Source organism: Aquarana catesbeiana, linkage group LG07 (genome assembly GCF_042186555.1).
Source record: "Aquarana catesbeiana isolate 2022-GZ linkage group LG07, ASM4218655v1, whole genome shotgun sequence".
NCBI classification, from domain to species: Eukaryota; Metazoa; Chordata; class Amphibia; order Anura; family Ranidae; genus Aquarana; species Aquarana catesbeiana.
In genome coordinates, this window is record NC_133330.1 from 315,672,839 (window position 1) to 315,697,262 (window position 24,424).

General features: G+C 43.5%; 1 protein-coding gene across 1 annotated transcript in view; it reads right to left on the minus strand.

Moving 5' to 3' along the window:
* MSH4 (mutS homolog 4) overlaps positions 1-24,424 on the minus strand; it is a 111,243-nt gene that overhangs the window by 50,791 nt on the left and 36,028 nt on the right. Inside the window, exons 6-8 of the mRNA XM_073592078.1 lie at positions 19,426-19,599; positions 15,219-15,391; positions 14,271-14,338 (exon numbers count right to left, since the gene is read on the minus strand). Coding sequence (XP_073448179.1) covers positions 14,271-14,338; positions 15,219-15,391; positions 19,426-19,599 — 415 coding nt within the window. The remainder of the gene's footprint in view (positions 1-14,270; positions 14,339-15,218; positions 15,392-19,425; positions 19,600-24,424) is intronic.

Here is a 24,424-nt window from a genome sequence, read left to right on the forward strand (position 1 = left end):
GTGAAGATGAGGAGTAGAAAGAGCTGGGTGGATCCTGTCTCTGAATGTCGAGATCTTCTCTTCCGGTAACGAAATGGTGCCTCTGACCGTGTCGAAGAGGGCACCCAAAAACACCAGAGACTGCGATGGGTCTAACTGGCTCTTCTCCTGGTTCAGAATCCATCCGAATTCCTGTAGTGTGGAAATCACTTGCCCTCTGTGTGCTATGAGTTGCACCCTGTCCTGTGCCAAGAGAAGCAGGTCGTCCAGGTAGTGATGTAGACGAATCCCCCTGGTTCTCAGGAGAGCTACTATTGCCAACAGCACCTTTGAGAAAACCCGAGGAGAAGTTGATAACCCGAAGGGAAGGCATGTAAATTGTAAGTGAAGGTTGCCCACGGAGAAGCGGAGAAATTGTTGAAAGTTTTCCGCGATGGGAACGTGAAAATAGGCGTCCTTGAGGTCTATGGACACCATCCAGTCCCCAGGTTGAACTGACTGTTGAATTGTGGAGAGTGTTTCCATCTTGAACCTCTCCTTTTTGATGAAGCGATTTAGATGGGTTAGGTCTATGACCGGCCTCCAGGCCCCACTCTTCTTCTGAACCAGAAAGAGGGGAGAATACATTCCCATGCCTTGCTGGCTGACTGGGACTGGGATGACAGCGCCTTGGGCCAACAAAGATTCTATGTAGGCTAAAAGTATTGTCCTTTTTCCTTCTGATGCCGGAAGAGTAGTGGGTACCCACCTGAGTCTGGGAGGGTCGGTAAAGGTCCAGGCATGACCAGAGGAGACTGTCTTGATTGTCCAGAAGTCGTGAATCGAAGCCGCCCAGACATGCCGAAAGTGGAAGAGACGGGCCCCCACACGGTCTGCCTGAGCGGGCCCACTTTCAAAAAGATTTGGAAGGTTGCCTCTCCCCTTTTGACTCACTACCTGCAGCCTTCTTAAAGGACGATTGCCTTGATTTCCAGGATCTGGAGAATTCCCGGCCTGGCTTGTAAGTACGAGCCTCTCTGGATCGATCTTGATATTGCCTCTTCGGGAAGGTTCTTCTTTGGCCTTGCAGGCGCCTATCCTGAGGTAGGAACCCCGACTTCCCGCCAGTAGCCCGTGTAATGGCCTCATCCAGCTTGTTGCCAAAAAGAGAAGAGCCCCCGTAGGGAATTCGGCACCATACCTGCTTAGAGGCTGGGTCAGCCAGCCAAGGGCGGAGCCAAAGAGCCCGCTTGGTGGTGACCGACGAGAGCATTACTCGGGCCGCCAGGCGAATGATGTCAATCGAGGCCTCACCCAGAAAAGCCGATGCTAGCCTTAATTCTTGAATAGGCGAGTTCTTCGCTGTGTCATCTGAAATATTCCTTAGCTTATCTTGAACACTATCCGTCCACACCTCCATAGCTTTGGACAGGGCTGCCAGGGCTAAGGCTGGTTTGCAAGCCATGCCTGCTGTAAGGTACACTCTCCTCAAATCAGCATCAATCCGTCTGTCCAGAACGTCTTTAAAGGACACTGTGTCCTCCAAGGGGAGTGTCACGTGTTTCACCAGCCTCATCACAGCTGCGTCCACCAAAGGAGCTGATTCCAGATGCTTCACTTCTTCCTCCCTAAAGGGATAAAGCTTTGAAATTTTAGTAAGCATGGAGTTTTTCTTCTCCACCTTGCTCCATTCATCTGTGATGATCTCGCCCAACTCAGAAAAGAAAGGAAAGTTAACTCGCTCCTTCTTTAGCTGTTTAAAGAATTTTCTCTAATCGCCTTGACCAAGGGAGGTAGCAGAGCGAAGTCAAAACCCACACAGGTATTATCTTCATCCGAGTCACTGTCAGAGTTGACCACTGAAGGGTGGCTAGGTACAGAGGACTCCCAGGTGTCCTGCAACTGAGTTTCCCTCACTGGGGAACCTGGTGGCTCTGCCTGAGGGGTAACAGGCCGGACTGCCTCAATACCCTTAAGTGATTCCTTCACAACCCTCTCAACTAGGGCTTTAAGTTGTTGGTCCGAATCACCTCTTTCCCTGGAAGCTTTGGCGAAGCAGGAATCGCACAGCGATTTACCGACAGGTACTTGTGATCTGCATCCCCAGCAGACACTTGATGAGTGGCTGGAGTGGGCCACTGAGGAGTGCGAGCGCTCCTCACTACGGTGTCCTGATTTTGAGGAGGAGCCGTAATGCTTAGATTTGGAAGAGGATTGCCGGTGATGCGACTTTGACGAATCACTTCCTTTGTGCGAGCTGCGACGCTGTTCTGACCTGGAAGGGCTAAAGCAAAAGACAGAGAACCACAGAAACAAAACAGAGCAGTTAGAAAGAACGATCATCTGCGGAAATACACCCCCCCCACCCGCCTAAGGACCCTCGGCAATGGGACCTGCGCTTGTACCTTGTGAGAGGAGGCTGGCCAGAGGCAGGCGGTGGAGAGCTCATGTCTTCAGAAATATCCATCTGACTGCAAAGTTGACGTAAAGCATACAAATTAACTTGACTATGAGCCAGGGAGCGACAGCCCTCCTGTATGTAAAGCTACTTACCAGTAGCTGATTCACTGGAGCGTGGGGAAGAGCCAAAAACAGCCTGCAGGCATTCCCAGGGTCTGCAGGCTATTTTCCCAGTTTAAATAGGGCGCCCCAGTGACGTCACCGCCCGTGACGAGCGAACGCCAGTGCGCATGCGCGATTAGCGGCGATTTGCCGCTATCGCGCATGCGCGAAAACCAAGCCTCGGTTTCGTGCCGTCCGCGCATGCGCAGTACGGCCGGACACAAAGTGAAAGTAAAAACGGCGGCTGGAACGCAGGAAGAACCAGCCGCCATGCCTGCAACCACATGAACAGTAAGACGAGGGGGAAAGACACACAAGGGAGAGGAACAACAAGGAATTCCAACAGAAACTGCTGCCATGATAGCAAGGAAACATCTCACCAATCCCACCACGATCATCAGGCCGAAGGTAAACACCGGACTTTCCAGGGGCAACAAGGGGTCACCTGCTAATAGCTGGCTATCCAACCCATGCGCGGCCTCGCCTGCCAGTGGCCAGGGAAAACGGCTTCTTCCTGCGCCTCTTCCAACGCCCCACTCCATACCCTGCTAATAGCTAGGGCTTAGCGGAGTAATGCGACTTATCCTGATCCAAGTCGCAGCTCGGCCAACCTTGATCGTGGGGATAAACATCTTCAGGTAGGAAGACCAACACTAGGTCTTGCGAGGAGGACAAAAAAAGAACACGGCCGGGGGCAGGGAGCAAAGATTTATGGGAGTAGTGTCCTATAGGGTAGTAGAGGCGGGACTTAACCCACACGTTGCTGCCATGGAGTCTGTCAGGAAACAAACCTTTGACAGAAGTCAATGCCCTCTTCTGCTGCAAGCAACATGCTTCCTATGTAATTGGCCAACAAGGTTATATATCGATTTGATCCAAAAACCTTAACAAAGTTTGAAGTATGTATAATTGTCCAGCTGGGTTTGCCATTTCTTATGGCAGTACAGAAGGCTGAAACAGATTATACTGTACAGTATATCAGGTTACTAATTATTAGCTCACTTACAGGTTACTGCTCTGCGAAAAACACTCAAACGTGGAAACGAGGGTGACAACCACATATCAGGTAAATGAGCCAGTGGTTAGAGCAGCTTTAAATAAACAAGGAACTTGTTACTGGAGAAACTGACACCTGATTATTGTCTTTAGATAACTATACAACACTGAAGATTACGCTAATGAGGGATAATTATGTGTTAGGAACATTATAATTAGAAGGAATAAGTGTTTCTTGAAAAAAACAATGACATAAAATGATAAACAATTAATGGATGGTACAGCAGATGATGGTTTAAACAGAGCCATACTGTACCTCCAGGCCAGCCATATACCAGACAAACTTAACCACTTAATCTCTTTCTGAGATTTGTTGTTTACAAGTTAAAAACAGGTTTTTTTTTTTGCTAGAAAATTACTTAGAACCCCCAAACATTATACATATTTTTTCTAACACCCTAGAGAATAAAATGGCGGTCGTTGCAATACTTTCTATCACACCGTATTTGCGCAGCGATCTTACAAGCACACTTTTTTTTTTTCGGAAAAAATACACTTTTTTGAATTAAAAAATAAGACAGCAGTAAAGTTAGCCCAATTTTTTTTATATTGTGAAAGATAATGTTACGCCGAGTAAACTGATAACCAATATGTCACCAATATGTCACGATTCAAAATTGCGCCCGCTCGTGGAATGGCGACAAACTTTTACCCTTAAAAATCTCCATAGGCGACGTTTAAAAAAATTCTACAGGTTGCATGTTTTGAGTTACAGAGGAGGTCTAGGGCTAGAATGGTTGCTCTCGCTCTACCGATCGCAGCGATACCTCAAGTGTGTGGTTTGAACACCGTTTTCATATGCGGGCGCTACTCAGGTATGCATTCGCTTCTGCACGCGAGCTTGTCGGGACGGGGCGCGTTTACATTTTTTTTTTTCTTATTTATTTTACCTTTTATTTTTACACAGTTTTTAAAAAAAGAAAAAAAAAACATTGTCACTTTTATTCCTATTACAAGGAATGTAAACATCCCTTGTAATAGAAAAAAGCAGGACCTCTTAAATATGGGGTCAAAAAGACCTCAGATCTCATATTTACACGAAAATGAAATTAAAAAAAAAATTGTCATTTAAAAATTTTTTTTTTTTTAAATGGCCCTTTAAGAGCTGTGGGCGGAAGTGACGTTTTGATGTCACTTCCGCCCTGCAGTGTCATGGAGACGGGTGGGGGCCATCTTCCCCTCACTCGTCTCCATGCACAGCAAGAGACAAGACACGGTCACTGCTGCTGACGGCTCCGGTAAGCGGCGGAGGGCACTGGTAAGTGGCGGGGGGCTCTCCCGCCACAGATAAAAGTGATCTCGCGGCGAACCCGCCGCAGAGACCACTTTTATCTTGCAGTGGACCGCCCGCTGAAGAAGGGGATACCGGGGTAATGGCAGCTAGCTGCTGCCATAACAACGATATCATCCTTCAAACAGCCGACGTAAAACTGTCGCGGGCGGTCCGTAAGTGGTTAAAGTGATTGGAAAACCTTACATTTACCCAATGAAGGGGCTATCCTCAGGTCATACACAGAAAAGAAAAAAATCCTCCTACATAAGCTGTATCTGTCTATCTGCAACCCTTTCTTCTCTACATCCATTCAAAGTCCAGAATTTATAAGCTTGTCTGAGAGTTCAGAAAAAAGGGGGCGGAGAGCTAAAAATTACGCAATTCAGAGTTTAGTGAGGAGAGCTCTGAGCACTGCTTGAAGGAAATGGACTATTCCCCCCCCCCCCCCCCCCCCCCCCATTCACACAGGAACAGAGCTGGGGCTTTCAATCAGCTGGAGGTCCCTCCCATCACCTTTTTTCTCTTGGTGTCAGAAGTGATTCATGTTGATAGTAGAGAAACGAAGGTGCAGACAGAAATGACAGTTCATGCTTTTACACCCCATTCACACTTGTGTGACTTGTCATGCGACATTAAAATCGCATGACAAGTCATACCCCCATGTTTTCCAGTGATAACTACTCATATACAGTATCTCACAAAAGTGAGTACACCCTTCACATTTTTTTAAATATTTTATTATACCTTTTCATGTGACAACACTGAAGAAACTACACTTTGCTACAATGTAAAGTAGTGAGTGTACAGCTTGTATAACAGTGTAAATTTGCTGTCCCCTCAACCAATGGCAACAAAGGTGAGTACACCACTAATTGAAAATGTCCAAATTCAGCCCAATTAGCCATTTTCCCTCCCCGGTGTCACGTGACTCGTTAGTGTTACAAGGTGTCAGGTGTGAATGGGGAGCAGGTGTGTTAAATTTGGTGTTATCACTCTCACTCTCTCATACTGGTCATTGGAAGTTCAACATGGCACCTCATGGCAAAGAACTCTCTGAGGATCTGAAAAGAAGAATTGTTTCTCTACATAAAGATGGCCTAGGCTATAAGAAGATTGCCAAGACCACAGTGGTTTAACAGGACAGGTTCCACTCAGAACAGGCCTCGCCATGGTCGACCAAATAAGTTGAGTGCATGTACTCAGCATCATATCCAGATGTTGTCTTTGGGAAATAGACATATGAGTGCTGCCAGCATTGCTGCAGAGGTTGAAGGGGTGGGGGGTCAGCCTGTCAGTGCTCAGACCATACTCCGCACACTGCATCAAATTGGTCTGCATGGCTGTCGTCCCAGAAGGAAGCCTCTTCTAAAGATGATGCACAAGAAAGCCCTCAAACAGTTTGCTGAAGACAAGCAAACTAAGGACATGATTTACTGGACCCATGTCCTGTGGTCTGATGAGACCAAGATAAACTTATTTGGTTCAGATGTGTCAAGTGTGTGTGGTGGCAACCAGGTGAGGTGTACAAAGACAAGTGTGTCTTGCCTACAGTCAAGCATGGTAGTGGGAGTGTCATGGTCTAGGGACTGCATGAGTGCTGCCGGCACTGGGGAGCTACAGTTCATCGAGGGAACCATGAATGCCAACATGTACTGTGACATACTGAAGCAGAGCATGATCCCCTCCCTTTGGAGACTGGGCTGCAGGGCAGCTAAAGAAGCTGAGGTTAAAGATGATGGACTGGACAAGCAGGTCTCCAGACATAAACCCTATAGAGCATCTGTGGGGCATCCTCAAAAGCTCTGTGATGTCGTCATAGAGGAGTGGAAGAGGGGACAGCAAATTTACACTGTTATACAAGCTGTACACTCACTACTTTACATTGTAGCAAAGTGTCATTTCTTCAGTGTTGTCACATGAAAAGATATAATAAAATATTTACAAAATGTGAGAGGTGTACTCACTTTTGTGAGATACTGTATGTACGACCTAAAGTCGCATCGACTTCAAAGTTCAAGCACTACTTTGGGTATACTTTCATGCAACTTTTGAGCCATAGACTTCAATGTTAACCCTCAAAAGTTGCATGAAAGTCATACCTGAATGTTTTACATGCAACAGTAGTGCAACAGTGGATCTGACTCTACAGAGGGACAAGTCACATCCAAGTAGCACCCATCCAAAATTGCATCAAGGTTTCACCAAAGTTGCATGACTTTGAATTTGTACAAGTGTGACTAGAGCCTTAATTGAGACAAGTACACACTGTAGAGGTACGCAACCACTTTAACCTAAAGAAAGGATAGCCCTAACCATCCAAAAAAAAGAACCAAAAATAAAGGATGATATTGGTGATTATCAAGCTGTTGATAAATCATTTGTTGCCAATGCCCTTTTGAAGGAAAGTTAATATATTATTAAGTTATATGCACTTACTGTTATTTTTTTAAAGCACGGAGGAGCATGAGGAAAGATTAGAGGAACTGAATTTATTCTCTCTTGAGAAGAGGAGATTAAGGGGGGATCTGATCAACATGTACAAATACATAAGTGGTTCATATAGTGAACTTGGTGTTGAGTTATTCACTTTAAGGTCATCACAGAGGACAATAGGGCACTCTTTACGTCTAGAGGAAAAAAGATTTCATCTCCAAATACCGTAGGTAAAGGTTTCTTCACAGTAAGAACAGTGAGAATGTGGAATAGACTCCCTCCAGAGGCGGTTCTGTAGATTGCTCTAGATTGCTTTTAAAAAGGCCTGGATTCTTTCCTAAATGTACAGAATATAACTGGGTACTAACATTTATAGGTAAGGTTGATCCAGGGAAAATCCGATTGCCTCTCGGGGGATCAGGAAGGAATTTTTTCCCCTGCTATAGAAAATTGGATCATGCTTTGCTGGGGTTTTTCGCCTTCCTCTGGATCTCTTGTGGGTATAGGTTTGGGTATATGGGATAGTATTTTTTTTTTTTGTTGTTGAACTGGATGGACTTGTGTCTTTTTTTTTTAACCTGACTAATTATGTAACTATGTAAAAATCCTGATTTGTAATAGTACCTGCATGTGATTCATCTCCGCACAGCTGAACATGGTATGAACTGCTGATCAATGTTCAGGCCCCCAGTTGATGGCTGTTTTGGAGGCCATCAGGTCCCTGCCAGCATTGTGCTCAGTGCATCAAGAATGGATTATTGGGATTACTGAACTTTACGAGTGTGCACATGTGCATGGCTGTTTTTCTAAGCCGAGTACGATACTTGTTGAGTATACACCAGACAGGTCAGGGATAAAGTTGTGGAGAAATTAAAGCGGGGTTAGGTTATAAAAAAATATCCCAAGCTTTGAACATCTCACGGAGCACTGTTCAATGCATCATCTGAAAATGGAAAGAGTATGACACAACTGCAAACCTACCAAGACATGGCCGTCCACCTAGACTGACAGGCTGGGCAAGGGGAGCATTAATCAGAGAAGCAGCCAAGAGGCCCATGGTAACTCTGGAGGAGCTGCAGAGATCCACAGCTCAGGTGGGAGAATCTGTCCACAGGACAGCTATTAGTCGTGCTCTCCACAAATCTGGCCTTTATGGAAGAGTGGCAAGAAGAAAGCCATTGTTGAAAGAAAGCCATAAGAAGTCCCATTTGCAGTCTGCGAGAAGCCATGTGGGGGACACAGCAAACATGTGGAAGAAGGTGCTCTGGTCAGATGAGACCAAAATTGAACTTTTTGGCCTAAAAACAAAACGTGTGGCGGAAAAGTAACATTGCACATCACCCTCAACACACCATCCCCACCATGAAATATGGTGGTGGCAGCATCATGTTGTGGGGATGCTTTTCTTCAGTAGGGACAGGGAAGCTGGTCAGAGTTGATGGGAAGATGGATGGAGCCAAATAAAGGGCAATTTTATAAGAAAACCTGTTAGAGTTTGCAAAAGACTTGAGACTGGGGCGGAAGTTCACCTTCCAGCAGGACAACGACCCTAAACATACAGCTAGAGCTACAATGGAATGGTTTAGATTAAAGCATATGTATGTGTTATAATGCCCCAGTCAAAGTTCAGACCTATATCCAATTGAGAATCTGTGGCAACTGGCAAGACTTGAAAATTGGTGTTCACAGACGCTCTCCATCCAATCTGAGAGAGCTTAAGCTATTTTGCAGGGAAGAATGGGCAAAAATGTTGAAAACCATTTATCGTTTTCCTTCCACTTCACAATTATGTGCCACTTTGTGTTGGTCTATCACATAAAATCCCTAGGGCTGAAACAACTAATCTGCATAATAGATTATGAAAATAGTTGTCAACTATTTTCGTAATCGATTAGTTGGTCAGCCGATTAGTTGGCCTGCATACAGAATGCATTATTTATTAGCATGTCAGAAAATATAGCGCACCACACATACAGCTTAGTACACTGTTCATACATGTCAGTAAGTGCCTGAGAACTTGTGAATGTGTGAGGAGCAATGCCTCATGGGACATGTAGTCTTGGGCAGGAGAAGGACGTGAGTGATTCTAAAGGCTGCACTTTTGCGGCTTGCTATGGGGCACCCTGAAGGCAAGAGGAGCCAGAAGCACCGGCAGGGGACCCCAGAAGAAAAGAATCAGGGATGCTTTTTGCAAAACCATTACACAGAGCAAGTAAAGTACGACAAATTTGTTGTTTAAAAAAAAAAAAAAAAAAATGCAACATTTAAAATGACTTTAAAGTGAAACTTTAGTTAGAAAATTAAGTCCTGCTAGATGACTTCAGGCTGGCCCCTTCTGCAGGTATAGCTGTAGAAAACATTAAAAATAAGTGCCTATACTGTTTAAAATCCAGTAATACACTGCCTCACACCACTCTGCACATGCTCAGTTCTTAGGCAATGTGCCAAATTTGTAGAGGCCGATCTGCTGACAGTCTAAAGATACTGCTAAAATGATTTTATCCATGCAAAAAAGTTTCAGCCTTTAGTACTACTTTAGTAGAAAATATTTTTTATTCCCCCTCCACCCTTCACAAAGCTTCATGTCTGACTCCCAGTTAAAATATCCTATTTACTCCCTCGGTCTCCGTGACTGTGCTCTTCAGTGGCTCTCATCCTACCTATCCCAACGCACCTTCAGTGTCACTTACAATTCTACTTCCTCCACTTCTCTTCCCTTCTCCGTCGGGGTCCCCCAACGTTCTGTTCTTGGACCTCTTTTATTTTCAATCTACACCTCTTCCCGGGTCAGCTGATAGCCTCTCATGGCTTTCAATATCATTTCTACGTTGACGACACACAAATCTATCTCTGCACCCCTCAACTCACTCCATCAGTCTCCTCACGCATCACTAACTTACTAACCGACATATCTGTATGGATGTCACACCACTTCCTCAAACTCAACTCGTCCAAAACCGAGCTTATAATATTTCCTCGCCCACGTGCCTCTTCCCCTGACTTATCTGTAAAGGGCAATGGCACAACCATCCACCCATCCCCAAATGTCAGGGTGCTAGGTGTTATCCTGGATTCTGAACTCTCCTTTCGGCCCCACATCCAATCACTTTTCAAAGCTTACCGCCTCAACCTCTGCAACATCTCTAAACTACGTCCCTTTCTAACCAATGAAACCACAAAGCTCCTGATTCACTCCCTGGTTATCTCTCACCTCGACTACAGCAACTCCCTCCTCATTGGCTTACCTTTAAATAGACTATCCCCCCTTCATTCCATCATGAATGCTGCTGCTAGACTCATCCACCTTACAAACCGCTCAGTGTCTGCTACCCCTCTCTGCCAATCCCTCCATTGGCTACCACTCGCCCAACGAATTACATTCAAAATACTAACAATAAGTTACAAAGCCATCCACAACTCTGCCCCCAGCTACATCACTAGCCTAGTCTCAAAATACCAACCTAATCACCCTCTCCGTTCCTCCCAAGACCTCCTGCTCTCTAGCTCCCTCATCACCTCCTCCCATATCCGCCTCCAGGACTTCTCCCGAGCCTCGCCCATCCTCTGGAATTCCCTACCCCAATCTGTCAGACTGTCTCCAAATGTATCCACTTTTAGGCGATCCCTGAAAACTTTACTCTTCAGAGAAGCCTATCCTGCCTCCATCTAACAACTGCACTATTTTCTCCATTAGCTCATCCCCCACAGCTATTACCCTTTTGTATAACTTGACCCTCCCTCCTAGATTGTAAGCTCTAAAGAGCAGGGCCCTCTGGTTTCCCCCTGTATTGAATCATATTGTAATTGTACTGTCTGCCCTAATGTTGTAAAGCACTGCGTAAACTGTCGGCACTAAATAAATCCTGTATAATAATAATATTAATAATAATAATAAGTATATATATATATATATATATATATATACACACACACACACACACACATATATATATATATATATACACATACATACACACACGCATACAGTTAGATACATACATATTTGGACACAGGCACAATTGTCATACTTTTTTAATTTTAGGAACTGCAATCATTTTTATACACAATCCCCCTATTTCAGGGGCTCAAATGTAATTGGACAAATTAATATAATCATAAATAAAATGTAAATTTTTAATATTTTGTTGAGAATCCTTTACTGGCAATGACTGCCTGAAGTCTGGAACCCATGGACATTACCAAAGACTCCTCCTTTCTGATGCTTTGCCAGGCTCTAACTGCAACTATCTTCAGTTGTTCTTTGTTTGTGGTTCTGTCTGCCTATAGTTTTGCCTTCAGCAAGTGAAATGCATGCTCAGTTGAGTTGAGATCAGATGATTAATTCGGTCATTGCAGAATATTCCACTTCTTTTCCTTCAAAAGCTCCCGGGTTGCTTTTGCAGTACGATTTTTTTATCACTGTTCATCTGTACTGTGAAGCATCGCCCAATCAACTTTGCTGCAATTGGCTAAATCTGGGCTGACAGTATATCTCTAAACACTGCAGAATTCATTTGGCTGCTTCTATCACATCATCAATAAACACCAATGACCCAGTGCCACCGGAAGCCATGCATGTCCATGCCATCACACTGCAAGCTCCACCATGTTTCATAGATGACATTGTGTGCTTTGGATCATGAGCTGTTCCAAGCCTTCTCCACACTTTTTTCTTCCCGTCATTCTCATACAGATTAATCTTAGTTTCATCCATCCAAAGAATGCTTTTCCAGAACTGATCTGTCTTTTTTCGATGTTTTTTGGCAAAGTCTAATCTGCCTTTTCTATTCTTCAGGCTTATGAATGGTTTGCACCTTGTAGTGAACCCTCTGTATTTGCTCTCGTGAAGTCTTCTCTTGACAATGATAAGCCCACCTCCTGGAGAGTGCCCTTCACTTGTCTGGATGTTGTAAATGGGTTTTTCTTTACCATAGAGAGCATCCTGCGATCATCCACTATGTTTCTGAGCTCACCAGTGCGTTCTTCTTTCCTCAGAACATATTAAACTGTTGATTTGGCCACTCCTAATGCTGCTGCTATCTCTCTGATGGATTTGTTTCATTTTTGAAGCCTTACAATGGCCTATTTCACTTGCATGGACAGCTCCTTTAAATGGATGATGTAGGTTCACAGCAATAGATTCCAGATGCAAATACCACACTTAGAATCAACTCCAGACCTTTTACCTGCTTAATTGATGAAGAAATAATGAAGGAGTAGCCCACACTTAGCCATGAAACAGCTTTTGATTAAATTGTCCAATTACTTTTAGTCCCTTGAAAAAGGGGGGTTTGCTATTCTTAAGAGCTGTAATTCTTAACCCCTTCCTTCGATTTGGATGTACATACCCTCAAATTAAACCTGAGAGTGTGAATTCTCAATTATTTAACTATAGCTTGAATATGAAAAAACTAAAATTGTGCCTGCATCCAAATGTGTATGGATCTAACTGTGTGTATATATATATATATATATATATATATATATTATATATATAAAATGTAAGAGTGGAGGTATGGTACCAACGTATTACTATCTTACACCTTGATTCCTGATATTTATTACATATGGGGGATCTGAAAGACATAGTAAGTATTTTTGTACGTGCTCCCGACGACAAAGTAATCCCCAGGTCTATTTCCAGCTTTCTAATTTGTAAAGTAAACAGTAAGAGATCAGAATGGTAAGACCTGACGTGAACAACTTCATTGCTTTTCTTGCTCCACAGTGCTTGCAGCTACAGAGGGTCAGTGATGACTTGTTTTGAAAGCTCATACTCTGTTGCTAAAAATATATAAACACTTGAATGACCATAATACACTGAAAAGAAAAGTGGGATTTTAAAGGTGCCCATGTAAAAACGGACATCATACAGACTTTAATGACCACAGCCTAGTCAAATGTTCACTTTATGATTCCAACTCTAGAGAAGAAAACATTAGGAGCCCCTATTATTAATAATCACCAAGAAGACAAAAACATAACACTTATCTAATTAAATTGCTGCATATGCAAGCAAAGTTTTTAGTAAGTTATTCTCTTTATACAGCTGGGAACATAAGGATTCTTTTGTGCAACACCCTGGTGCTTGACCAGCGGCCCAGGGGCAACATTTGGCCCTTTGTCATACATTGCACATCCCTTGAATAGTCTGTGGTTTCCTCACCTAGGAATAATTAATTTTTAGACTGCCTTCTAGTACGTAAATTACTTTGTTTATTTCACGCTTTTTACATTGCATTGGTGATGTGCATTCTTTTTCCTTAATAAATAAATATTGATTGCAGCACAAATAATTTTAAGGGGTCTGTAGGGAGCACAAATGTGAAAGCATTGATTTGTAAACTTGTTGTGATGGCAGTGATCTCTAGCACTCTCAGTGTAATGTGTATCCAGTCTATGACCGTCTCCTGAAGTATGTCAGACTTCAACAATTTCTATTTGAAGATTCACTTGTACAAAGTCCAACAAGAGTGGCAAATAAAAGGTCTGAGAGAGCAAAAGCTTTTAATACTTATTTGTACCAATACAGAGAAGCCAACCCGTTTTGGCACTCTCATTGGACTTTGTGCATGTGAATCTTCAAATTTGGACCCCCTGTTTTTGGGACACCCCGCTTTTGTTGACAAAATGTGACTGATCTACTCAGACTTTTAATCCAGCATCTAGATTTTACTTGTTCCAACAACTTCTATGACAGTCTATAACCATTTTGTGTAGCATGCCCATAGTCCTTGACCATCTTCTGTTGCATTTATGCAGTCTCTGACAGTCCTTTGTAGAATTACATTTACTAAACATTATGTGTGGCCCTTTGGTGATGTCCAGGGCTGCAGTTGGGGCCCTCTGCATCAAGAAAGTTGACCACTGAACTCTCATAGTGAAAGGTGCACAACTATCAGATCAAAAAAACCCTTTAACCCTTGCATTCAGCTCAATTATTCATAATATGGATCATATATCTCAACTACCACATATTTGTACATACCGTGTCCTGCTTTGGAATCTGAATAAGGTTAGAAAGAAGCTGTTCTGTATCCAAAAATCTGGAAAGGACTGGAAAAAAATATTTGCAATGAGAAGATCACATTTACAGATATATCTAAAAAAACACTTAAAGTATACACAAACCCAATTTTTTTTTCCCATTTTGCATAGAGTAGGTGTGGTTTTAAAGTAAATCCCCTCTTAGACAGTGTGTCTATTGGGAGATTTCCCCCCTATTCCTGGCAGAATTTTAAAGGATAAGTTCACCTTTTAACAAAAAATAATAAATGCAATTTTTTTTTTTGCAGATTTTGCATTTATTATTTTTTGTTTCTGGAGCTTCTAAAGTACTCAGCTGATGTGCGGATTGGTGATGTGCATTCTTTTTCCTTAATAAATAAATATTGATTGCAGCACAAATAATTTTAAGGGGTCTGTAGGGAGCACAAATGTGAAAGCATTGATTTGTCAAACTGTTGTGATGGCAGTGATCTCTAGCACTCTCAGTGTAATGTGTCTCCAGTCTATGACTGTCTCCTGAAGTATGTCAGACTTTACCAATTTCTATTTTAAGATTTACTTGTACAAAGTCCAATAAGAGTACCAAATAAAAGGTCTGAGAGAGCAAAAGCTTTTAATACTTATTTGCACCAATACAGAGAAGCCAACCCGTTTTGGCACTCTCTTTGGACTTTGTGCATGTGAATCTTCAAATTCGGACCCCCTGTTTTTTGGCACACCCTGCCAGCCAATCAGCAGATCACTGGTGTCTCCTGCAGACCTGTCAGTGTATCTGTGTGCCTGTACATCATAGACACACAGATACAATCTGACGGGAAGACTCAATGAACTTCCACAGCGACGTGGTAGTTCATTGAAAACTATAAGCCGACAGCTGCAAAGAATGTCGGGGACTTGTAGTTTTCCATGCACAGATGATGAAACTCACCTGACTGGAGATTGAAGAAAAGCTCCTCATTTTCAAGAAACTCCTGGACACAGTCCAGCCTCGTGTTGATGCTTTCAAGGTCAGTAAGAGGCTCCAGGATATTTGCCCTGAGTCTGCGACTCCCTCCTGGTGTTTTAGTATTATTCAGTACCCCAAAAAGGCTATGATTATTCCTTGATAATAAAAAAATAAAAGACATGTTCTAAATTGTATTTAAATAATATAATATTACATATAAAAGATCTGTATCATCAAAATGTGATAAAAGGGAATATTGAAAGTGGTGAAACCTGAGGGTTAGTCCAATAGTGAGTAAAGAAAGACTAATTATGTTGATCTAAATATGGGGTCACCAGGGATTTCCCCAAAAAATGTAGAAACAAACAGACCAACAGATGTGTGGGAAACAGGAAAGAGAAGAGGAGACTTACAGAGAGGTACAGGAGGAGTGTACATGTAGTGTGGGGGCCACCCAGGGTGGTTCATAAATTTATCAAGTTAAAGAAAGGTCAGATGAGTTGGAGAAAACAGAGGAGTAGAGGGGGAGGTCAGGATGATTGCGGATCATTGTGGTCACTTAATGGCAAAAAAGTTTGGAATGTAGGAGGTCCATATAAAGAACCCATGGGCTACATATTTGAGAGTAGAGGTCCTCCTGTCAGGGCTGGGCTCAGCCCTTCCTTCTCTGAGCTGGCCGCTCAGCTGTCGGCTAATTGCCAGCTCCTATCTCTCCACAGTTACTCAGCTGTTGATGATATCCTGCTCGTCAGTCCTGCCTACTTAAGCCGTCCAGTCCAGAGGATCACTGCCTTCGCCTTGGACAACATCACAGAAATCTCCTGCAATCCTGTTCAAGACTTATTTTGCTGACATCCCTTCTGGCTCCAGATCCTGCTTGCTGTTCCACTACATTGATCCCTGACTTCTGGTTTGGCTGACTATCCGTTCCGGATAGTTTGATTGAACTTTGGCTATGTTTTGACTATGTTTGTTCTTTTTACTTTTATTATTAAACAAGTGTGATTTAACTGTACTTCTGTCTCGGCCTAATTTCATGGTTTCTGACACCTCCACCATTTTCTCAAATTTCCTAGAATCACAAAATGAACAGGCAGCACAAACTATGGAAAGTGCGGAGAGGAATAGATTGCTTGTGAACGGGGTGTCTGTCTTGTATTGGAACCTGCATTTGAGCTGAGATATCTCTAATGCCGCGTACACATGGCCGTTGGAATAATCTCCAAAGGTTTCTCTGAAGAAACTCCGACAGAATTCCATTCAAGTGGTCTTGCCTACACACGGTCAAACCAAAGTCCGACCAAAGTCCAACTGTCAAGAACGCGGTGATGTACAACACTTACGACGGGACTAGAAAAAGGAAGTTCAATAGCCAGTAGCCAATAGCTTCCGTCTCGTACTTGCTTCAGAGCATGCGTTGTTTTTGGTCCGTCGGAACAGCATACAGACGAGCGGTTTTCCCAATAGGAATTGGTTCCGTCGGAAATATTTAGAACATGTTCTATTTCTAGGTCAGTCAGAATTTTCGAAAAGAAAAGTCCAATGAGGCAAACACACGATCGGAATATACGATGAAAAGCTTCCGTCAGATTTTTTCTGTCGGACATTCCGCTCGTGTGTAGGACTCACGATAAGACAGGCAAATGTAAAATGAGGTAAATAGTGTGTGAAGCCATTCTTTTTTAGTTTTGGGAATGGTTAAGACTAGGGGTCGACCGATATTGTTTTTTCAGGGCCGATACCAATTTTTCAGGCCGATAACCAATAACAGGTTCCGATATTGTGTAGATTACATTTTTTTTATTTTTACACTGTCCTATTTTTATCACTTTTATTGCTGTCAGAAGGGATGTAAACATCCCTTGTGAAAGTAATAGGCAGTGACGGGTACACTTTATGGAGGGACCTGGGGTCCATAAGACCCCAAACCCCTCCTCTGCACTTGAAAGAATTCAAAACTTCAAGATCAGCGTTTTTCAATACTTTCTATTTTTTTTAAACTGGCGCCTTTAGGATGGCAGTAATCTGGAAGTGAAGTCATGACATCGCTTCTGGGTTACTAGATCCTTGGCTTTGTTCGGGTCTCCACACAGCCAAGATTTCCCCTTACCTCACATTCCTGTAACAAAACCAGAATATTGGATTTCTCATAATTTTTTTCCTTTATTTTTACCTGGTGATCCTGCCAGTAACACATGACCTGTGCTAGGGTGACAAGGATCACTTATTGTACAGTATGTAGGGAGGACCATTGTTGTCACCCTAGTACAGGGAGTGTGTTAGGGTACCTTCCCTTCTCCTTCTATCCATACCATAGGAGTGAGGTGTTCTGCAGTCAACAGGGATAGCTGGGAACAATGTAACCAATAAGAAGTGCACCAGAGGCAGAGAGCACAGGAAGTTATCAGCTTCACACTTTCTGGAAAGTTCACACTTTTAATAGTGTATTAAACAGACCAAAAGGGGCAAAGAAAGCAGTTCAACATCAGAGTTTACATACACTTAACTGCAAAATATAGTATTTGCTGCATTTAAGCTGCTTTGAGTTTTTACTAGTGCATGTGTGTTGTATGTGTGTGAGCAGACTAAATTTGGCCTTTAGCAGAAACAATTCCAAATTCAAAGGAAAGAAACTGATGAAATCAAACTGGACTGCAATAACCTGCGATGGAAATTAGCACAATAAATTTTTCTTTGCTCAAAGTCTGAGGTGATTGCAGCCATGTTAGTGCACTTGCAAACAAAAACAATTGAGTACTGTCTGCGATCCCTTTTTTTATTTGCACTAACATCCAAATTCTAAAGACAAGCTTTTGGGGTGTACCCCCTTCTTCAAGGTCCAAGCTTCTTTAAGGTCCAAGCAAAAGAAAAAGTACTGCTTGGATCTTGAAGAAGGGGGTACACCCCTAAAAGCTTGTCCTGAAAATCAGGATATTAGTGCAAATAAAAAAGTATCACGGACAGTACTCAACAGTTTTTGGTATGCTCAAGAAAACACCCCACAAAGAGAAGTTTTGGGTAAATGCCTCTTTTGCATATCAAGCCTGTATGTGAATGTCTCACTCATTAGGTTTTTGAAACATCAGTTGTCTTTGCTTAACCGGAAAACTTACCCATACCACCCCCCATTCCCCCAGTTTATGGTTGCTTCAGCACAAGGCTGGCAGTGTGGTCTAAAGCTATAGAAGTGAATGGCTAGTAATGCACTGCAGAAAGCTTACAAAAGTGAGTAACACCAAAGCAAGAACCGAGTTCTTCACATGGCAACCCTCCGAGTGAATGGAAACCTTCAAGATTTTAAAAGAGAACATAAATAATAGGTCATTGCTTTGGTTCAGAAAAGCATTTGTAAGGGATTACAAATACAGTGGGTACATGCCTGCCACAAAAACATAGCATTTCCCCACAAGCCGAGCCTCATCACCTGCAAGACAAACTAGACATGATCCTAGCCTGATTTATGCCCTGGGGCCCAACTGCAACCTTTATACTCCTGTAGTAAACCAAGGGCAATTGGTAAACATTGTGCACCTACCTGTCACATCACAAGACAGGATTCATTTGTAGGCAGTATTGTCTGATGGGGCTATACCAGTACAGACAATACAAATGGTGTGGTTTCTCTGTGCCTATTGAAAGTCTTATCAATGATAATAGAAGGGATGGGGATCAAAGATGCTACCTTGCATAGGGTCCCATTCCTGCTAATGCCCCATACACACTATTAGATTTTCTGCAGATTTTTGTCTTCAGATTTACCAAAACCATGTAGTGCAAGGGCCTGCCTGATTGCATACTAATTGAAACTCTTAAGGTTTGACCTCATATTATATGGTTTTGGTAAATCTGAAGACAAAAATCTGCAGAAAATCTAATAGTGTGTATGGGGTCTTAATCTGTAGCTTCTCCTATAATATATCCTTGATTACAAACAGTTCCCAAGATGCATTGTCCAAGATCACCCCACTTATACTTGGCCCCCTAGTGACCTTGTGTACTACTACTGATATATTAGGCTAGATTACAATCAAGCCATGGACAATATGGTTGAAGTTTTGATTGTGTGTGACTACATATCAATCAAAGCCACCAAACCATTTGATAGTTAGACCAGCAAGATTACAGAATGCATACAGACAGTGGTCAGCTCCACATAATGAAATCCTGCATATACAAGCCATATTCAAACCTAGTATCTCTGTTATTCACCAGAAGTTCAAGGTTCTGTGCGGAAGCAGAATCGATCATAGCGGTCTGCTCACTTCCTTGGAATCGAAACCTGACAGATTTGGGAGCGTAGACTGAATTCTGGATGAATTCGATATATTTCAGCAAAGCAGCAACAGCAGCCAAGCAGTAATACCTAATCATAAAGAAATTACTTGTTTAGAGGTCTATTCAGCTATGCAATGCAAAATGATTGGATCTACTGTGTAAGCTTACTGTTACATTAAACAAAGTTGTCATATCTGTATCAGCCTATAACTAAATGTTTTATATGTAATGACACCTTATATAACCCTGTGTTCTCCTCTGCAGTAAGCCACAAAGTAGATATTTGCCAGCACACCATGGATCAACAAAGTAGCATTTAAACGGATTATTTATTGCATGATCATATCACAAGAAAAGTGCAACGTTTTGGAGTCACGCATGATCACATGCCTGACGAAGGGGTCCTGCATGACTCCGAAACGTTGAACTTTTCTTGTGATGTGATCAAGCAATAAATAATCAGTTAGGACACTACTTTGTTTATCCATGGTGTGTTGGCAAATATCTACTTTGTGACTTTCTGAACCAGTCTCCAGTTGGTTGTTGCTGCAGCTCCCAAACTTTGAGAGCTCTTCCAGGAACGTGTGCGAAGTGGACAGTTCAAATTTCGCCCGTTCAGCAGAGACCAGCCAAGATTTTAATCATGTATGGGCAGGCCGATTGATCAACTTGGGTACAACCAGCCTGCCACATTTTACATGCAATTATTGCCAGCGGCTATTATAGCTGCTAGCATTATTCACTGTGTTCTCCCCCTGGGAGAATACAATGGCTCAAGGGGAGGGATTCCCCCATCAACACCGACTGTGTTGATGGGGGAATCGAGCGATTTTCTTTCCAGCAACCCGTAGTTGCTGGAAATTGCTCCATCTATGGCCAGCTTAATGATGAACCCTCAGCCTTGTGCAGAGGCGGCTCTCTAATTAGGCAAATTAGATGATCGCCTAAGGCCCCGCACTCACAGGGGCCTCGCGGCCGCCTAATTTGCCTGTGATCAAACACTGATGTCAACTGTCAAGGTCTCATCACGGAGCGTCCCGGTCCGTTGGCAGCAAATGTGGGGAGTGGTACAGTAGAGGCCTCTAGTTGGCGGCAGCGGCTGGATGACAGCACCCGGCTCCAAGGCATGTGGGGGGAGGGTCCAGAGATAGTGATAGCCAGCGCGGAAGATATTCCAGAGGGTAGTATTGGGGGCATTAGTGGTAGGTTAACCAAAGCACAAAAACACAAGGTGAGTATAGTAGCAAATCCTAGTTGCAATCTTGAAACACCCAATACGAGGACAATATGCGACCGGTCTAAACTATGTGGCATGTTCACCAATGCCAGGAGCCTGGCGGACAAGATGGGTGAACTAGAGATACTGTTGTACAAGGAGGATTTGGATTTTGTGGGAATTTCAGAGACCTGGTTCAACAGCTCTCATGATTGGCTGGCAAACATTCAAGGGTATACCCTATACCGCAAGGATAGAGAGGGTAAAAAAGGGGGAGGGGTATGCCTATATATCAAGAATAATGTACAAGTGAATGTGAGAGATGACATCACTGAGGGGGCTAGGGAGGAGGTGGAATCTTTATGGGTAGAGCTCCAAAGGGATGAAGCTAAGGGGAAAATAATACTGGGAGTATGCTATAGGCCCCCTAACCTGAGGGAGGAAGTGGAGACGGATCTCCTATCACAAATTGGATTAGCAGCAAGGATGGGAAGTGTTATCATAATGGGGGATTTTAATTATCCAGACATAGACTGGGTGGAGGGAACCGCGCATTCATTTAAGGCTCGCCAGTTCCTTAGTGTCTTGCAGGACAATTTTATGGGTCAGATGGTAGACGCACCAACTAGAAATAAAACCTTACTAGATCTACTGATTACCAACAATACAGACCTGATAACAGATGTGGAAATACGGGGCAATTTAGGTAACAGCGATCACAGGTCAATTCGTTTCAGTATAAATCACACAAATAGGAAACATGAAGGGAACACAAAGACACTGAATTTCAAAAGAGCCAACTTCCCTAAACTACAAACCTTGCTAAAAGGCATAAATTGGGATAAAATATTAGGAACAAAGAATACGGAGGAGAGATGGGTTTGCTTTAAGAGCATATTAAATAAGGGCATTAGCCAATGTATCCCATTGGGTAATAAATTTAAAAGAGCGAACAAACATCCTGGATGGCTTAACTCCAATGTAAAAATGCATATAAAAGCAAAGGAGAAGGCCTTCAAAAAATACAAGGTTGAGGGATCATCCACAGCATTCAGAATTTATAAAGAATGCAATAAGAAATGTAAGGGTGCAATTAGGATGGCTAAGATAGAACATGAAAGACACATAGCGGAGGAGAGCAAAAAAAATCCCAAGAAATTCTTTAAGTATGTAAACAGTAAAAAAGGGAGGACAGACCATATTGGCCCCATAAAGAATGAGGAAGGACATCTGGTTACAAAGGATGGGGAGATGGCAAAGGTATTGAATTTATTCTTCTCCACAGTCTTCACGAGTGAATCGGGGGGCTTCAGTAACCAAAACTGCAGTGTTTATCCTCATGACACAACACAGGAAGCACCTACATGGTTAACAGAGGACGGAATTAAAATTAGACTTGAGAAACTTAACATTAATAAATCACCGGGACCAGATGGCTTGCATCCGAGGGTACTTAGGGAACTCAGTCAGGTGATTGCCAGACCGTTGTTCCTAATTTTTACAGACAGTCTATTGACTGGAATGGTACCAGCTGATTGGAGAAAAGCCAATGTAGCACCAATATTTAAAAAGGGCCCAAAAAACATCCCTGGGAATTACAGACCAGTTAGCCTAACATCAATAGTATGTAAACTCTTGGAGGGGATGATAAGGGACTATATACAAGATTTTAGTAATAAGAATGATATCATTAGCAGTAATCAGCATGGATTCATGAAGAATCGTTCTTGCCAAACCAATCTATTAACCTTCTATGAGGAGGTGAGTTGCCATCTAGATAAAGGAAGGCCCGTAGACGTGGTGTATCTGGATTTTGCAAAAGCATTTGACACAGTTCCCCATAAGCGTTTACTGTACAAAATAAGATGCGTTGGCATGGACCATAGGGTGAGTACATGGATTGAAAACTGGCTACAAGGGCGTGTTCAGAGGGTGGTGATAAATGGGGAGTACTCAGAATGGTCAGGGGTGGGTAGTGGGGTTCCCCAGGGTTCTGTGCTGGGACCAATCCTATTTAATTTGTTCATAAACGACCTGGAGGATGGGATAAACAGTTCAATCTCTGTATTTGCAGACGATACTAAGCAAAGCAGGGCAATAACTTCTCCGCAGGATGTGGAAATCTTGCAAAAAGACCTGAACAAATTAATGGGGTGGGCGACTACATGGCAAATGAGGTTCAATGTAGAAAAATGTAAAATAATGCATTTGGGTGGCAAAAATATGAATGCAATCTATACACTGGGGGGAGAACCTCTGGGGGAATCTAGGATGGAAAAGGACCTGGGGGTCCTAGTGGATGATAGGCTCAGCAATGGCATGCAATGCCAAGCTGCTGCTAATAAAGCAAACAGAATATTGGCATGCATTAAAAGGGGGATCAACTGCAGAGATAAAACGATAATTCTCCCGCTCTACAAGACTCTGGTCCGCCCGCACCTGGAGTATGCTGTCCAGTTCTGGGCACCAGTCCTCAGGAGGGACGTACTGGAAATGGAGCGAGTACAAAGAAGGGCAACAAAGCTAATAAAGGGTCTGGAGGATCTTAGTAATGAGGAAAGGTTGCGAGCACTGAACTTATTCTCTCTGGAGAAGAGACGCTTGAGAGGGGATATGATTTCAATTTACAAATACCGTACTGGTGACCCCACAATAGGGATAAAACTTTTTCGCAGAAGAGAGTTTAATAAGACTCGTGGCCACTCATTACAATTAGAAGAAAAGAGGTTTAACCTTAAACTACGTAGAGGGTTCTTTACTGTAAGAGCGGCAAGGATGTGGAATTCCCTTCCACAGGCGGTGGTCTCAGCGGGGAGCATTGATAGCTTCAAGAAACTATTAGATAATCACCTGAATGACCGCAATATACAGGGATATGTAATGTAATACTGACACATAATCACACACATAGGTTGGACTTGATGGACTTGTGTCTTTTTTCAACCTCACCTACTATGTAACTATGTCCATGTGGGACCCACAGCTGCTCCTTCAGCCTGCGCCGCTCACCCAACTGCTCCGCACCTGCCTCCTATTTGGTTCAGCAGTCGGGGCCCGGGGGAGGGGGGGGTCGCTGAAACTATCCAGCTGAGCTGCCCCATGAGTGTGAAGAGGAAGGAGCTCTTATGCTGCCTGGCCGACCGAAGAGAACGTGAGTGCCGTGCAGCCTCCCTGTGTGCCTGGGGAGCGGTGGGGAGACTGCACATAGTGGAATTGATTTTGCCATATTCCTCCATGCAGCCGTTGAATGTCTGCAGGAGGGAAAGGAGGAGAAGTGATCATTCAGTGGCTGCATGGAGAAATATGGAAAAATCAATTCCACTATGTTCAGTCTCCTCACCGGTCCTCCTATCTAACCTCTTTGCCATCCCTGTGCTCTCCGGCCCCTCCTTGTGCTCCCTGGCTCTGCCCCTCCTGCTCTCCAGCCCCTCCTTGTCCTCCCTGGCTCCGCCCATTTCGCCAGCACCCCCCTGCTCTCCACTCCAATTCTTTCTGCCCCCTCTCAAGCTCCCCCCAGCACTCTCCAGCCCCACCCCTCTTGTGCTCTCCACCTTTCCCAGTTCTCTCCAGCCCCCACCCCCCAGCACTCTTCGCCCCCAGCACTCTTTGCCCCCCACCCCCCAGCACTCTCTGGCCCCCAGCACTCTTCAGCTCCTCCCTGCTGTTTGACCCCCCCCCCAGTGCCTTCACAGACTGG